Genomic DNA, 17,701 nt, shown 5'->3' with positions numbered 1-17,701 from the left:
AGGCACACTGTCTCAGTAGGGCGAAGCCCGAGCTCTTGTTGCATTTGCCCCAGGAGACAGTGGTGTGAGGAAACTGTTTCTGCCGGGCATGACAGTTGTAAGGGGAGGCGTCTGGCTGTGAGTGGCTCTGCTCTTGGTAGTCGTTCAGGAACCCAGATTTTCCCTGTCTCGTTGCTCTAGGCCTGAGGGCACCATCTTTGTCTGTGTGGCCGAAGCCAGGTGATGAGTATGGGGGAGCAGGCGTGCAGGGCATGGGTACCTGTTTAGGTGGGCGGGTGGGGTTGCTCATCATTCTGCCCACATTCTGTTGGTGAGAACATAATGGAGGTCACGTCTCCCAGCAGAGGGACTGGAAAGTTGCTCTAGCTGGGCGGCCACCACGTGCCGGGAGGAAAGTGAGAACGGATTTGGGGGATGGGGCAGGTCATACACTGTGTAGCCCTTTTCTTTCTGGAATGAAGACAAAGGATCATTGACTTCCTTGTGTGTGAATGACCTGGATGGAGATGGGCAAACTACATATTAGGATGAGAGTGTGATTTCAAACACTATGAACTCCCTAAATCAGAGTCATCAAAGAAGACCCTGGAATTTTATGGTGGTTTTTTATTAAATGTATATTGTTCTTTGCTTCTGAAAATTTCAAAAATGTTGTTAAATAATTTTCCAAATGAGTGTATTACTGGAAATAACATTCTAGTTTACAAAATGTCAGAGGGTAGGGACAATGGGGCCAGGGAAGTCTCTTTTGTCTTCTCTACTCATTTTCATTTCTGGGTCTTTGTTTTTTTCACTTTAACAGTTAAGATGTTTTTATTTAAGGGAGCACCTTTCTTTATCCCTTAGCTAATTTAGTGGTTAAATTATTTTTATTGGAAACAGATGATGGGAGTTGGCGTCCAAGAATCCTACAGCTGGAAAGGATCTTTAAAATCTTGTATTCCAGCATCCCAGCTATTCAGAAGAATAGAAAGCTCAGAGAGGTTAAGTGACTTCCTCATGGTCACATAGCTAATTAATTTCAGCCCTAAAACTAGAAAATAAGTATTCTGATTTGCAATATTAATGGCAAGATCAAAGACCTAAAAGAGCTCAGATCAGAGGCTCCCTCTTTCCTCTAGCCTAGTGCAAACATGATTTGTTTGCCTGCTTTTTATTGGTAGGGTATTATTTCCTTCATAAGAATTAGAAAACTAGAAAAGGCATTTTTTTTACAGGGTTGTTTGTTGTAATCTGATCAACAAGGCTTTCTTTCCATGATCTGCTTGCGGGGTAAAGAAATTTTTTCTTAAAAGCCTCTCTTTCTAGTAGATTTTATTTGCATGTGTGGCCTTGGCTCTTGCTCGGGAGTTAAATCTGAGAAGACCGATAAGAGATTTATTGCTGAATTTAGTGGAAAAAAAGTTTCAAATCTTCAAGACCAGTTTTCCCAGAGCTATGGAAATATGTTGTTTTAATTGCCCAGTCAATTTTTCATTTGGATCACCTGAAATATGTGTAATAGGATGCTGTGTGCCTCTAAACTTGGGGGGGGGTCGTTAAATTAATGATTTAAAAATTTTTTAATTTAAATATAGTTGACATACAATATTATGTTAGTTTCAGGTATACTATATAGTGATTTGACATGCATACATTATGAAATGATCACCATGGTAAGTCTAGTAACTGTCTGTCCCCAAAGTTATTACAGTATTTTTGGCCATATTCCTTATGCTGTATGTTACATCACCATTGCTTATTTATTTTATAACTGGAGCTTTGTACCTCTTAATCCCCTACACCTAATTTTCCCCACCCCTGATCCCCTTTCCCTCTGGCAACCACCCCTTTGTTCTGTGTATCTATGAGTCTGTTTTCATTTTGTTTTATTTTGTTTGTTTTGTTTTTTAGATTCCACATATTAGTGAGATCATATGCTATTTGTCTTTCTCTGTCCAACTTATTTCACTTTTCATAAAACCCTCTTGATCCATCCTAAATTAATTTTCTTGATGGAATAATTCAATCCATGATATAAACCTCAAAGATTTAAAGAGATAGTAAAGTCTTCTCCCCACTGCCATTCCACCCCCAAAAAAGCCAGCTGCTATCAGTAGTTTCTTGTTCATTCTTCCAGGCTTTTTTCAGTGTGTGCAAACCACTTCCATACATTTTCCCCCCCGTTTTACAAAAATGGTAGCATACCACATACATGTGGTGTGCTGTTCAAGTGCGTTTTAAATTTAAATTGGATTTCGTCTTTCAAGTGTCTGAATGGGCCACCAGAGTCAATATAATGAACACGTAATTGTGTATTAGCTACTCTGAACTACATTATTGGTCATTGTGTCATCCTTATCCTAATGTAGTTGAAGGTTCAAACAGACTGTGGTATCTGGACAAAGGTTGAAGGTTAATTGGCAGTGTGATGGTTTTGTAATAAGACACCAAACCTACAGCTTGGAGTAATGTGTATTGTTTTTTGAGTACATTGTCCTTCCTGTAAACTTGTTTTGTTCCTTTTCAGCAGTTGCCCATGCTTGCTTATCATCTTTTTTCCTTTCTTTATGTGTATATCGTATGTATTTTTACTTGGTTTTCCAACAGGGTATTTTCTGTGTTTTTCCTTATTCTGGAACTAATCACTTAAATTACTGTAGTTGTGTTAAATTACCTCGAAATTTCAGTGTTAGATAAGTTCAAGAAGCTACTTGAGGTCAGCTAAGGCTATATTTTAAATCTCTAAAATACCCTTGGGACTTCCCTGGTGGCGCAGTGGTTAAGAATCCGCCTGCCAATGCAGGGGACACAGGTTCGAGCCCTGGTCCAGGAAGATCCCACATGCCACGGAGCAACTAAGCCTGTGTGCCATGACTACTGAAGCCCGTATGCCTAGAGCCTGTGCTCTGCAACAAAGAGTAGCCCCCACTCGCCACAACTAGAGAAAGCCTGCACACAGCAACGAAGACCCAACGCAGCCAAAAATAAATAAATAAATTTATTTTAAAAATAAAAAAAATAAAATACCCTCTATAATTAAATTATTCTGAATATTTAGGGTACATTTGCCCTTTGTACTGAGCATTAAAGCAGAAGTGAACTTCCCTTTCCTCTCATTTTAGTAGCTTACATGTGAGGCTAGGGTCTCTTTCCCAGGCCCACCAAAAGGTTGCTTTTGATTTTGGCTTTTTCTTTTCCTGGAAGTACTAATATCACTCAGGCATCTGTTTTCAGTGATGAAAATGCTCCCTCTTTTAGCTCTTTTCTCAACTTTTCAGATAGTGAATGAAAATCACTTATTGGAAAAGTAAATTTCCTTATTAAAACATTTTCTGTTTATTATTTCATAGTAACATATTAGATGATAATAGATGATTAACACAGAAAAAGAAAATTGACAGTTGAATTAAAATTCTTCTAGTTTCTTAGGCTAAATGTTCTCCTGCCTCCTGAAGGCCCAGCAGGTTCTTAAAATAGTCTTGTGAGGACTGTGTGGATCCGAAGTTTTCCACCTTCTCATCTTATTGTTTTAATGTGTAGTTTAGAATCAGTCAAGTGATTTTATCAGGTTGTGGGCCTTCCTTTCCTCTAAGGCTAATGGGGCCCCTATGCACTTTGATAGTTTCTCTTGTTGAACCTCTCTGCTTGTTTTGTTTGTAATGCATTCAGATCTCATTTACATGTGGTTTATCCCTGTGCCTGGGATCTGCTTTGCATACATGATGCCTACTTGACTCTTTGGTCTTAAACTAAATCAAAAGACAATTAGTGGCAGAGTTTCATGGTGAGAGATAGTGGCATGTAATTGTGTTCTAGAGCCAATAGTAAACAATTGTTCATTTGTTTATTTTAAAAAATATTTTCTCTCTGTTGTAGGACCATGACTGCATGTTTTAGTAGGAAGGGCATTTGGTCATAAAATTCCTAGATCTGCCACTTCTTCCTACCAGTCATGGAATTGTAGTTTTCGCAGTGTAGGCAGGGAATGATCTTAGTTGCACAACTTAGAACATTTTGGTAAGAATCACATAAGATACCGTATGTGAAAACATTCTGGAAAACATTCAGCACTGTTTTTAATGTTCTAATGAGTACATAGGTGATATTTGTACTTTTAAGAAAATTGTCCAAGTCTCAAGGGATTTAAAAAAGTATGTAACACAAAAATATGGAGATTTTAAGAGAAAATATAGTTGGTTGTTTTTAAACTGTTCTAAAGTTGGGTATTTCATAGTCTTTCCTCTGAAAAACAATCAAGAAGGCCATAATACCTCCTTTTATTCTGATAAATAGGAACTTGAACAAGTGGCTTTAATATAAGATAGTCCTTAAATATCCAGGATTTGGATAACTTAATTAGCAGATAGCGTACCTTCTTTCCTTCTAAAAGATTACTTTTTTTTATTCTACAAATATTGAGTTAATTGAACAAACACCAGCATGTTGCTTTTTCGATGCCAGACATTGTTCTGAGTGTTTTATAAGCATTCTCTTGCAGTTCTCCTAACAATCCTTTGAGGCAGGTAGAACTGTTAACCATTTGACAGGGGAGGGACCTGAGAGGCACAGAGCAGTTTTGGGCCTGTCCATGGTTCACACCTGGCAATGAGGGAGCCCAGATCTGAACCCCCTGTGATGACTGCCATGGCCAGGCCTTGTGTTTGGTGTGGGGCATCCTGCCCTGGCCTTGCCTCCCATCTGTTATGTTCTGGTGAGGGAGCAGGTGTCAGAAAGGGCAGCAAGTGCTGAGAAGACACAGAGGCTTTCTGGTCACCTTCCTCCGTGGCCTCTTGCCTACCATATTGGTTCCTAACAGTGAATGAGAGAATGACGCATGCAAATCTGTGGCACTAATTGTTGAAATGGATCATACACACAGAAGATAGGCATCCAAAGTTAAAGAACATGCCCTGGTAGTTTTTCTGTTTGCTGCCTCCCCCGCCCTTGGGTTAAGAGTTTCTTCCTTGCAGGGTAGCTATCAGACATCAAAAGAAGTTATGCAACTGTCCGTGTTTACCTGTCACAAAACCTGCTTTGCAAGGCTGACATCAGCTAAAACCCAGTGTCTTTAGATAGGAGGAGGAAAGGCCCATCTTTTTTAAACTTTTGGGACTAGGCAAGAACCAGTAAGTCATTGATTTATTGCAGAGGGATTCTTCTTACCACTTTATGGCAATGACATAAAAATGGCTATGACTATGTATAATGAGAATACTAACATAATTTTTATCAACTGGGTAGCTAACTCTAAAGCCCTAAAACAAAGCCAAGATTGTTTTACTGTTTTATTGCTAATCAATGAAGAGAGTCATTTAGAGCTACAGAATGATTTAAAATCCTTTTTTGTAGTTGGCAAAAACAGTTTGTCTGTATCCATAGCATGTTTTTTCTTTTTAAAATGGAGATACTGAATGAGAGCAATTCACTGTGGCTTGGGTTGTCCATCTGCTAGCTAAATTGTTGAGATTTGGGATAGATAATTCCCAGTTCAGAGGCAGCATTGTAATTTGAAGGAGGCTTCCTATGGGGGACCTGCCCTCCTGTCTCATCAGAAGTGAGAGGCAGCAGAGTGGTGGGGACCTATCTGTGGGCAGGGTGCTCAGAGAGCACTAACAAAGAGGAAAGGAAGACATGCCTGAGACACACCCGTGCTCGGCTGCATGGACGTAGCTGGTTCTCTGGTGCTTTGCTGCTTTCCTCGTTCTTGCCAGACTTTGCCTGCAACACTTCGCTGGCAGCATATCTCGTGGAAGGGCGGGCAGTCAGGAGCAGGATCAAGTCTTCACACTTGGTGGTGTTGATGTCACAGATTTGATGCTTGAAGAGCTAAGCACTCTTTTGGTGCCATTTTGATCAACCAGGATGCATTCTTCTACACGTTACTGTGAAATCTCATATTTATTTAGTGTTGCTCTAATGAAAGTGTCACTTCTATAAAAATGACTACCTGATTGGTAATGGAAATCAAATGGTATTTCATGTGTTTTTTATGTAATAAGCTATGTTGGTATACATTTTAACTTATAAATGGGAAGAAGCATGCCTAGTTGTTTATCATTACTTGATGGGATAAATTGGAATGGGATAAATAGTTCATTTTCACAATTCTATATCATCCTTTAAGAAGTCTACAAATGAAGTGGTCTTCAATTTATTTTATTATTTGGATATTGCTGCTAAATTTTCTAATTCCTCACTATACCTCTCTTGCCATCAAATTGAGATTTAGTTCGGACCCTCTGTGTCTTCTCATCTCTCACTCAATAGCTGGCGCCCACCCCAGCAGCCTTTGGTTCACAATCGAGGGACCTCTGTGCCTTTAGTCAGAAGTCACTGTGAATGTGTTGTAGTTCTGGGTGTAGAAGGGACCCAAGTGCTTCAGACCAGGGGAGTGAAGGCACAGCTTAGCCTTGTATCTGCCCTCTGGGCTCCGAGTTCTCCATTGACAGCTGCCAGATGCTTCTCTTAGCTGTCTCACTTTGTCAAGTGGCAGAAACCCTATATTTCTCTTTGATCCAGTGCTTATCAGAGTATTTTTATGTGATACTTACTAAATGTTTGATTAACAATTGAATGAGATTGTTGGACAGCCCTCATTTAACTACTTATTAAAATTTAGTCCTTTGTGAAGTTGTATCTTTTTTAATTCTTAATTTTGTCTTTTACTAGTTAAAAAGCATCACAGTAAGATTAACTTCCTCTGATAAATCAGTGAGTGGGTTTACAGATTTTAGACACTTTATTCAAATGTTCTAAAAAGTTGTTTATTCCTGTTGCTGAGCTGACCTTACTCACTTGTTCCTCCCTGGAAGTTGGTGGAAATCTCACACTTAACAGCTAACCAGGTCTCTGTTGGAAATATTTAGTCCACTCAGTGTCCAGCCTTGTATCCAGCTGGGTTAAGTTGTTTCTTTTGTATATGTCAGTCCTGCAGGTCTTTTCCCTCTCCCCCTTCTCACCAGGAATGTCTCTGGTAGGGAGGGGCATACTTGGAGGGAAGGCTGATGCTGAAGGGGTCTCCTGGAGCGAGGCTCCCAGCCACAGGTCCTCGACATCTGAGCCGGAGGGCTCTGCCGGGCCATCAGCCCTCTCCACCGCCCCTCACTGGGGAACGTCTGGGTCCCCCTGCCACTGCCTACACTTCTGAGTTCCCCTCAGTGGACATGCCGTGGCTCTGAAAGTCTGCCTTTACTCCTCAGAGTTCCTCGTTTCTCCCATGAAGCTCCAAGGCTGGAGGGGCCTGGCTGCATCCTTCCTGTATCAACTTCTGAGTTCTCTTTGCGCAGAGCATGTGGTAAAACTCTGATCTTGTTCTCCAGACTTGGGTCCTGCTGTAGTTAAAAGAGCTAAAGAATGTTTAAAAAAATTTTCTCTGCCTCATTTTAAGACACTTGGAAGTTTTCCAGTTCACAGCCAGCTGGTACACTATTTATTTTAGACATCGCTGGTCCCTCCATCCCAGGGTGTGAAGCCTCATGGCTTAGCCTGGGAAGGTGAAAGGCTATATGGAACGATGATGTAAGAGAGAAAAAAAAATACCAGTTTAATAATTACAGTTTATCCCTATAATTACATCAACATTCTTCTTAAGCTGCTTCCATAAAAGGACCATATTTCTCTTTGTACTATACGTTTGAATTCACCAGTACACTTAAAAAGAAATTTAGACAGAAACTCAGTACTGCAGAGTGATGGCAGGTGCCACAACTAAGTGCTGACACAAACTGTTAGAGGAGTGACCACCACAACTGAAAAAGTTCCTGTCTCTTGATGCAGAGTATGTGGGGTTCTTTTTAACTTAACTACTTTTCTTTTTTCTTTCTTTTCCTTTTAAAAGCTGGTTGACAGTTGTCTTAATGCCTGGTTTGGTCACTTCTACTAAAATGCAAAACGGCGTTAATAAGTTAATGTCGTACATTGGTAAAGTCTTGGCATTGTTGGTTGAGGGAAGTTAAAGCAGGCAAGGTCACTGGACCTTGAATTCTTATTGCTAGAGTGATATAAAAGCAAAACCTAGAGTCAGAGCTGTCCCAGTCACATATTTATACACAAATGAGTAGCTGATTCAGCTCACAGAGTATAGAAACAGTTTTGGCCCAGAATTATCTTAGTAGATATTGTATGACTTGTAACTTAAGAACAATTACATTTTGACCACAAGGTGACAGTATTAATAACTAAACTGCTTATGTTATTTTATTTATTCTTTAGTCAAAGAAAAAGAATTATGAGACAGTTTAACCATTTAACTTTTTACTCTTGAACTAGATGTGCACTTGGATTTGGAAGACCGCCTGGCAAAATTTATGAAGACAGAAGAAGCCATTATATACTCATATGGATTTGCCACCATAGCCAGTGCTATTCCTGCTTACTCTAAGAGAGGGGACATTGTGTTTGTGTAAGTAATCTTTACTGACATTTCTTATCAGAATTCCTTTGGAAATAATATTGGCCCTCCTAGAGAATTCCTTTGTTAAAGGTCATCTGCCTAAAATAATATTGATTTTTTTTTTTTTTCATTTTTAAAGAAATATATAGTCACGCAGCCAAGTAGTTCTGCAGAATTAGTGAGACCTCCACTGGAAGGATGCCTTAAGGTGTCGGTACTTTGTTATCTGCCATTATGATCTTATTGATTGATGTTGAGAAGGCCAAACTTATGTAGGAGGGGACCAGCCCTCTGTTTTCCCTGTGCAGCTCTGTGACAGTGTGGTGTCCTTGTGAGTCCATGGTCGTAGCCCACATAGCCACTCATACTACCTGATAAAGTCACTCCACTTCTCAGCACCCTCGCTGCAACTCTTGGTCTCTGCTGATCTTGCTTCATGGCTTGTTAAGAATATAGAAGTCATGAGTTGCAGACTTCCTTAACTTCCCAGGAACAAATTACACACTGGCATACATGTGCACTAGATGTATGGTGTTGCTTTTTACTGTGGAGGGGAAGAGCAGAGAGGAGTAGTGTGAGGGCTGGCATAGCCCAGGCAGCTGGTTATACCCGTCAGGAGCACCTGCCACTAGCCCGAGCCTCTGTTATCTTTTGAGTGGACTATTAAATGACTCTCTTAATTTAGGTCTCAGAGTGACTTTTGTTTCCTCTTTTCCTTTTGACACCATAGCCAGACACTCCATTTAAGAGCTTCCATTGTTCCTAAAATAAATATCCAAGTTCTTATTACGATCTTGTACATTCTCGACTACTGTTTTAGGCCCATTTTCTACCATTTCCCCTTAGGTGGTCATGCTGTGTAGCCTTACCAGCCTTATATGCTAGTTTCCCCTCAAGGCCTTTGCACGTGCTAAGACCCTAAGTCCCTACGCCTAGAACGCTGTTCCTCCTCTCATCTCCTACTAATTCCTGCTCATCCTGCACACATACCACCTCTGCAGGAAAGCCTTCCCCAAGCTCTCAGACCAGGTCAAGACCCCTTGCTGCATGTGGAGAAAATTTTACAGCCAGAGGAGTTTGGTATCCTTGTGAATCCATGACCATGCAGGCATTTATGTGCCTGTCAAAATCACTGTTTCTCAAGCCTCCCTTAACTTACATATGCAGGTGTGTGCGTGTGTGCTCATGTGCGCCCGCACCGTCTGCTCTTGGCTCAGCTTGCCTCACGCTCACTGTACTCTTTTATACCACTTTCAACAGTTCATACCAGCCCGTTGCCTAGGATAGCATGTGCCATTTAGTGGTGCTCAATATACCTTCAGTAAGAGAATGAATGGAGGCTGGAGCTCAAAAGAGGGGTCCAAGTGACTGGACTTCAGAGCCCGGCTCACCTCAGTCCCTGTACCATCCTGCTGCTTCTCACTCACTGTCGGAGCACCTGTAGTGCAACAAGCTCAAGCACACGCTGCAGGGCTGGCTCTTCCTGGGGGTTTTCAGCGCGCTTGTGTCCCATTCTTCCCCACAGCCCTGTGACAGTTACCTGGGAGCACTCCAGCACATGGCCTGGGCCTGAGTAGAATTGTTTCCCAATGTGACCATGAAAATGAATGTTTCTATTAATTTCTTGCACATAGTTTAAAAAATCAATAATAATAAAGACTCATCACAAATTTGAGAGCCAGTGATTTAAACAGTGATTCTAGGTTTTTAATAAAGCATAGTTGCAGACAACTACAATACAGTGTCAGCCAATATCACTTTATATAAGCCCCCACCATAAATTCCTTTTTGAGTTTAAAGTCCAGAAGAAGTTTACAGTTACAGTTGAACTTGTATGCTTCCTTTGTCAGATAATAAATACTATATTGTCCTTTTGGTTTTCACTGCTAGGAAACCTAGTCTAAACTCACTTTCAAATCTTATGCCTGGTGTCTTAGAACTTCAGTTTCTAATGAGTCACTAGACAACTTAATTATTCCCTTATACATAATTTTAAATATTCCACCTGAAATTCATTTGAAAGTAGGAACACTAAGGTAAAAATGGTGTTTAGTAAATTATTTGATAAATTGTTTTTGATAATTTCATTAGGCATAGACAATATGTTCGATGTTTTATTTTCTTTCTTTTGTAGTAAACAGTGATAATGCTTTGCCAGTAGGTCTCAGAACAATGGTTGTTTATATACGTAAGTCTTTCTTTGTCACTCTGTCTTTATATTACTTTGTGTACCCTTTTCTAATGAAATGTTTTATGTTGAGATAATTGTGGATTCACATACACTTGTAAGAAATAATACAGAGATTTTATGTGCCCTTTACCCAGTCTTCCCCAATGGTCACCTCTTGCAAAACTGTAATACAGTTTGAAAAGCGGGATGTTGACATTGATAGAGTCAAGATAATCCCTCTTGTTGCCACACCCATATCCCTTCTACCCTACCCACTCTTTAGCCCCTGGCAACCACTAATCTGTTCTCCATTTCTATAATCTCATGATTTCAAGATTGTTGTACAGGGACTTCCCTGTTGGCACAGTGGTTATGAATCCTCCTGCCAATGCAGGGGACACGGGTTCGAGCCCTGGTCCCGGAAGATCCCACATGCCACGGAGCAACTAAGCCTGTGTGCCACAACTACTGAGCCTGCGCTCTAGAGCCCGTGAGCTACAACTACTGAGCCCGCGAGCCACAACTACTGAAGCCCGCATGCCTAGAGCCCGTGCTCTGCAACAAGAGAAGCCACCGCAATGAGAAGCCCACGCACCGCAACAAAGAGTAGCCCCCGCTCGCCGCAACTAGAGAAAGCCCACGCGCAGCAACAAAGACCCAACACAGCCAAAAATAAATAAATAAATTTAAAAAAAAAAAAGAAAGATTGTTGTACAAATGTAGTCATACAGTAGGTAAAACATTTGAGGATTGGCTTTTCTCATTCAGCATTAATTATTTGGAGATTCTCCAGGGTTGTTATGTGAATCAAGAGTTTGTGCCTTTTGATTGCTGAGTCATATTCCATGGTATGGTTACACCACAGTTTGTTGAACCATTCACCTATTAAGGATATCAGAGTTGTTTCTAGTTTGGGGCTATTACAAATAAAGGTGCTGTAAATATTCATGTATAGCTTTTTCTGTGAACATAAGATTTCATTTCTTTGAGGTATATGCCAAGGAATGCAGTTGCTGGTCATAAAGTATTGTGCATTAAGTTTTTTAAGAAATTGCCAAACTTTCCCAGAGTGGCTGTATTATTTTACATTTCCATGAACAGTGTATAAGTGATCTAGTTTCTCCAACATCCTCAGGAGCATTTGGTGGTGTCGCTTTTTTTTTTTTTTAGCCATTCTCATAGGTGTGTACAGATATCTCATTGTAGTTTTAGTCTATATATCCCTGATGCTACCATACTTACTGTTTTTAGGCTTTGGTCTTGGCATCAGGGTAATACTTCATAAAGTCAATTTGAAAGTGTTCCCTCTTTTATTTTCTGGAGAAACTGTATAAAACTGTTGTTAATTCTTTAAATGTTTGGTAGAGTTCTCCAGTAAAAACAGCTGGACCTCGAGATTTTTTTTTTTTGGAAGTATTTTTACTATGAATTTAATTTCCTTAGTACTTGTAAGACTATTCAAACATTGAGTGAGTTGAAGTAGTTTGTGTTTTTCAAGGAGTTGGTCCATTTCTTCTAAATCGTCAAATTTGTATGTGTAGCATTGTTTGTGATATTCCCTTACTATCCTTCTAATGTCTGCAGATCCCTGTTTCCTTCCTAACTGGTAATTTCTGTCTACTCTCTTTTTTGTCATTTTTGCTAGAGATTTGTCAATTTTATTGATCTTTTCAAAGAATCAGCTCCTTGTTTCATAGATTTTTCTACGTTGTATTTTTGTTTTCATTTCTACTGATTTCTGGTATTATTTCCTGCCTTCTGCTCATTTGCAGTTTAGTTTGCTCTTTCTAGGTTCTTGAGGTGAGAACTTCAATTACTGATTTGAGACTTTTCCTCATTTCTAATGTATTAGTGCTATGAATTTCCCTGTCATCACTGCTATAGTTGTGTTCCACAAATTTTGATGCATTTATTTTCATTTTCGTTTAGTTCATTTTTGTGTTTTATTTCTCTTTAGACTTTCTCTTTGACCCATGAGTTATGTAGAAGTGTGTTGTTTAGTTTCCAAGCGTTTGGAAAATTTTAATTTGTTACAGTTTGTTTTGTGGCTCATGATGTGGTCTATCTTGGAATATGTTCCATAGTCACTTAAAAAAGAATATTCTGGCAAATACAGAGAAAAGACCACGTGAGGACACCAGTGAGAAGGTATCACTCCATGATAGGACACATGTGATTAATTTCCTTATTTATACATTTCTGTTTTTCATATAATAATATTCAATGATCAAATGTTACACTGATCATTATTTTTTAAAAGTCACTGATATGCAAATTAAAAACCAGAAAAAACATACAAAATGTTCATTTGCCACTTCTATCCTTTAATCCAGTAAGAGAGAGCGCTAGTTTTGCATGTCAACTTCCTAAGGTATACTTATATAAAAGTTTTAGTGAGACAAAAAGCAATTTACATATGAAACTTTATTTACCTTTTGAGAGAAATTTTTTTTTTGTCATTATCATTAAATAGAAAAAAAAATATTCTGCTGAATGGAGTGTTCTATAAATGACAATTAGATCTTCCTAGTTGATGGTGTTATTCAGTTCTTCTATATCCTTGCTGATTTTCTGTTTGGTAGTTCTGTCAGTTGTTGTAATTCGTCAATTTCTTCTTTCACTTTTATCAGTTTTTGTGTCTTTTGTAGCTCTGTTATTTGGTGCATATTTAGGATAAGTTTTCCTGGTTAATTGAGTCTTTTTATCATTATATAACATTCTTCTCTGTCTCTGGTAATTTTCTTTGTTCCAAAGTCTACTTTATCAGATATTAACATAGGCACTCTGCTTTCCCTTTTGAATGTTTGCATGTGTTTATTGTATGTAATATATATGTATACCCTTACTACCTATATTATTGTATATAACATACATACATATATATAGCATATAACTATATATATATATAACTACATGTATACACACACACACACATTCCCTTACTACCCATCTCATTACATTTGAAGTGAATTTCTTATAGGCAGCATGTTTAATCCACTCTGCCACTCTGTCTTTAAATTGTATATTTTAGCCATTTACATTTAATGTAATTATTGATATATGGGATCTTAATCTCCCAATTTTTATTTTTTGTTTCTTATTTGTTCTGTTTTTTGTTTTCTTTTTTCTTTTTCCTGCCTTTCTCAGGGTTAATTGAATGAGTTTTGGAGTTCCATTTTTATTTATCTTATTTATTTTATTTATTTGTTTTTGAGTGTTTCCCTTTGTATAGTTTTTTAGTCATTGCTGTAAGTATGATGTTATATGTACGCATAAGTTATCACATTCTACTGGTGTTATTTTACCAGTTCAGTTATAGAATCCTTTATCTTCCTTTACATCCCCTTACTCTCCTTGTTTATAATACAGTTGTTTTAAGTATTTCCTGTAAACACTTTGAGAACCACATCAGATAGTGTTATAATTTTTACTTTAACCATCCACAATGACTTAGAAAACTCAAGAGGGGAAGAAAAGCCTAGTGTGTTTGTTCATACTTTTTACAGTGTTCTTTCTTCCTTCCTGATAATCTAAGATTCTTTTATTTATTTATTTTTTCTATGTGGAGAGCTTTCTCTAGCCATTCCTTTAGGGGAAGTCAGCTTGGGACAGAGTCTCTTAGTTTTTTTTCAACTGAGAATGTCTTCTCCCCCTCATTCCTAAAGGATATTTTTGCTAGTTTTGGATTCTTGGTTGCCAGGTCTTTTTTTTTCAGCATTTGAAATACATTGGGACACCTTTTTCTGGTGTTCATGGTTTCTGATGAGGAATCTACTGTCACTCAAATTGCTTTTCTCTTACATGTAAGGTGTCATTTTTCTTGTGCTGATTTCAAGATTTTTTTCTTTGTCATTAGTTTTCAGAAGTTTGACTATAATTGTATTGGCATTTATTTGTTTGGGTTTACCTGCAAGAATTTTGCTCAGCTTCTTTAATATATAGTTTTAAGCCTCTCCTTTAATCTATAGGTTTTCAGCCATTATTTCTTTCTTTTTTTTTTTTTTTTAATTTTACTTATTTATTTATTTATTTATTTATTTTTGGCCGTGTTGGGTCTTCATTTCTGTGCGAGGGCTTTCTCTAGTTGTGGTGAGTGGGGGCCACTCTTCATCGCGGTGCACGGGCCTCTCACTATCGTGGCCTCTCTTGTTTGGAGCACAGGCTCCAGACGCGCAGGCTCAGTAGTTGTGGCTCACGGACCTAGTTGCTCCGCGGCATGTGGGATCTTCCCAGACCAGGGCTCGAACCCGTGTCCCCTGCATTGGCAGGCAGATTCTCAACCACTGCACCACCAGGGAAGCCCCAGCCATTATTTCTTTAAGTACCTTTTTAGTCCCACCCTCATTCTGTTCTTTAGAACTCTACAGACTTGAATGTTGCATATTTTATTGTAGTCTCACAGGTCCCTGAGACTGTTCTTTTCTTTCTAGTCTACTTTCTCTCTGCGATTTACATTGACTTGATTTCTACTGTTACATCTTTCAGCTCACTGATTCTTTCCTCTCTCCATTCTGCTGCTGAATTCATCCACTATGCTTTTTCTTTTGACTATTTTGCTTTTTAGTTCTAATATCCCCACAGGATTCTTCTTTGTATTTTCCTTTTCTCTGCTGCAGCTTCCTGTTTTTTCATTTGTTTCAAGCATGTTCATAATTACTCATGAAACATTTTTATCATGACTGTTTTAAAGTCATTATCAGATCATCCTGACAGCTCTGTCATCTTAGTACTGGCATTTGTTGATTGTTTTTTTTTTTTTTTCATTGTTTGATATTTTCTGGTTATTGGTATGACAAGTGAAACATGAAGAGTTTCATATTATGCTGTTATAGTTTATGCTTTATTTAAACTTTCTGTTTTAATTGGCTTTCTCTGACAGTCTTCCAACAAGGGCACTGCTGCCTCATTACTGTCAGGTGGAAGTACAAGTCCAGGGTCCCCACGGGGCCTCCACTGACACTGAGGTGGGGTTATTTTCATTTCTTCTGGTTGTTGGTGAGAGTCCTACTCTTGTCTGAGCCTCCCCTAACATAGCCTAAGCATAGGCAGGGGAGAGTGTCTCTCCCTGCAGGAGATTGGAAGTTAGGTCTCTCCACATGGTCTTCACTAACACCACAGTGGGAGTCACTTGTTACTACCCAACGGAGATACAAGTTCTGGCTCCCTTCTCTGACAGCTCCCACGGGGGTATTGGGGAGCCTTGTTATGGCCTCGTGAAGGCTAGAGTCTGGGTCCCCCTCTCAGCCTTTGCTAGTGTGGAGGGGACAGGCCCAGGTTTTTCTGTGGTTTGGCTGCAGTAGAGACCTTTGCTGGGCTGCCCCCTTTCCTGTCCCTTTGGCTACAGAGAGCAGACTTTTGTCAGAGCTTTTCTGTCTCGCCTGTTGGCATTTCCAGTTTGCCAGCTGCATCAGTTCCAAGTTAGGAAAATCCAGGAACTTGTTTCATGTCATTTCTCAGATCCCTCGCTGGTCTGCCTTTTCTCTCCATTTTTCAGCATCATCTTATGTTTGTCTTATACATGATGTCCAGGATTTTTGGTTGTACCCAGTGAGAAAAATAGGGAAAATATGTCTATTTTCTCAGAAGTAGAAGTGTTGCATGTACTTTTAAATAATACACTTAATTTAAGAAATATATCCTGCCCCCCATTAACTCAATTTAGGAGATCTTACTGAAGATTAATCTGCATGACTCAGAGTTCTCCCCTGGGTTATGTAGAGTCAGTAACCCAGTGTTCCTTTTGATGGCAAAGTAATGGCAGAGTGGTGGCCAGTCAAATCAGAGATGCCACTGATGGTGAGATGCACCAATATTTCATTTATTTTTCAGAAAGAGAAAAGTACTTTGAATAAACTAATATGCCATCCGTATAGTAAGATGCATGCTGATTTCTCAGAGGTCAAAATATGGCAAGAGTTTGCTTCCTGGAACAGAATCAGTATGGTAGTTATGTGGAAAGGTTTGCAGAGTGAAGTGCAAACAATAATATATTAATGTTCAAACATGTTTTATTTATTTGCCATGTTCAGTTTAACAAGTGGATGTTGGTCAACTTACAAAAGCAAGCATTCCTTTTCTGAGAATGTTGACAAGACCCTTTAAACCCCAATTTGGTGGGTCTTTCTTCCTTGCAGAGATAAAGCTGCCTGCTTTGCTATTCAGAAGGGATTACAGGCATCACGTAGTGACATTAAGCTATTTAACCATAATGATATGGATGACCTGCAGCGACTATTGAAAGAACAAGAGATTGAAGATCAAAAGGTATGATTCTTTTGAAGAAAATTACACAGTTCTTTTGTACTTTCTAACCAGCTAAATTATAAATGAAATGGTAATTTGTCATGAAAACTTGCCTGTGGATCACATGTGGACATTAAATAAGGGTGTTTCTGCTTATTAAATGTACCTCAGATTAGAGAGTCAAGCCTGATAGTAATTGCCTCATCATTGCCATAATTATATATGGCAAATTTGGGGGAAGGTTATCTAGGCAGCTTTCTAAAAGAGAGAAAGAAAAACAGCATGTATTTTGGGGGTGGAGGGATGTACACTCAACTCTACAGAAGTAACAACACAACTCATTAGGGCATTGACAAGATGTATCTAGTGAATTCAAAATAGGCTTATTCATATCAAAATAAATCATGTATCAATTCACCAGAAGAAACCATGGCGGCAGATCTTAATTAATGAATTTGTGAACAAAGTGAAGACTCTTTCTCCCTACCCCAACCTCATCCCAGATCTCTGAGCAGCTGCTCCCTGTGGGAAGCAGCTGCCTCAAGCATGGTTTCCTTCTACGTTGCAACCTATTTACACTTCTTCTCAAGCACCTGTGTAGTCCCTTGGGACAGGGAGGGAATTAGGCAGGTGGAACTTGCTCCTTGTTGTTCTGATAGAGAGTGGAACAGAGGAAGCGTGTTCAAAGCATCACTGTTAGAATTAGCATTTATTTGCCCCTGACAACATGAACAGAGAAGGTAGTTCTGTGGTCTGTGGTTCTGCAGCAGGAACCACTGTGTGTGAATTGTACTGGGAACCTGGTCACCACATCCTTTGTCTCAAACACCACTTTCAAGTGGACTTTCCCAGTGTAACTCGTCCGTTACTAGAGTAACCGATAAAAATGCTCATCACATCCTTAATTTTGTGTT

General features: G+C 39.2%; 1 protein-coding gene and 1 long non-coding RNA gene across 37 annotated transcripts in view; one reads left to right on the top strand and one right to left on the bottom strand.

Annotated features, from left to right (window-relative positions):
- SPTLC1 (serine palmitoyltransferase long chain base subunit 1) overlaps nucleotides 1-17,701 on the top strand; it is a 65,458-nt gene that overhangs the window by 14,519 nt on the left and 33,238 nt on the right. For 22 of the 36 annotated variants that reach the window (XR_014247687.1, XM_082402972.1, XM_082402956.1 and 19 more), the window contains exons 6-7: nucleotides 8,251-8,383; nucleotides 16,679-16,808. Coding sequence is in view for 25 of the 36 variants with exons in the window: in XM_082402972.1 (XP_082259098.1) it covers nucleotides 8,251-8,383; nucleotides 16,679-16,808 (263 nt within the window). In the remaining 11 variants the exon portion in view is untranslated. Of the gene's footprint in view, nucleotides 1-7,181; nucleotides 7,277-8,250; nucleotides 8,384-8,513; nucleotides 9,055-10,879; nucleotides 11,493-16,678; nucleotides 16,809-17,701 lie in introns of those variants that run through there. The other 14 variants (XR_014247688.1, XR_014247689.1, XR_014247693.1 and 11 more) reach the window with 13 other exon arrangements.
- LOC309633742 lies at nucleotides 8,421-14,856 on the bottom strand. The gene is made up of 2 exons (XR_014247702.1): nucleotides 13,468-14,856; nucleotides 8,421-9,581 (listed from the first exon to the last, which is right to left on the bottom strand). It is a non-coding gene; the product is annotated as an uncharacterized lncRNA (long non-coding RNA).

The sequence above is a fragment of the Balaenoptera borealis genome (assembly GCF_965194805.1).
Source record: "Balaenoptera borealis genome assembly, chromosome: 8".
NCBI lineage: Eukaryota > Metazoa > Chordata > Mammalia > Artiodactyla > Balaenopteridae > Balaenoptera > Balaenoptera borealis.
This window is presented reverse-complemented; position numbering and strand designations above follow the sequence as displayed.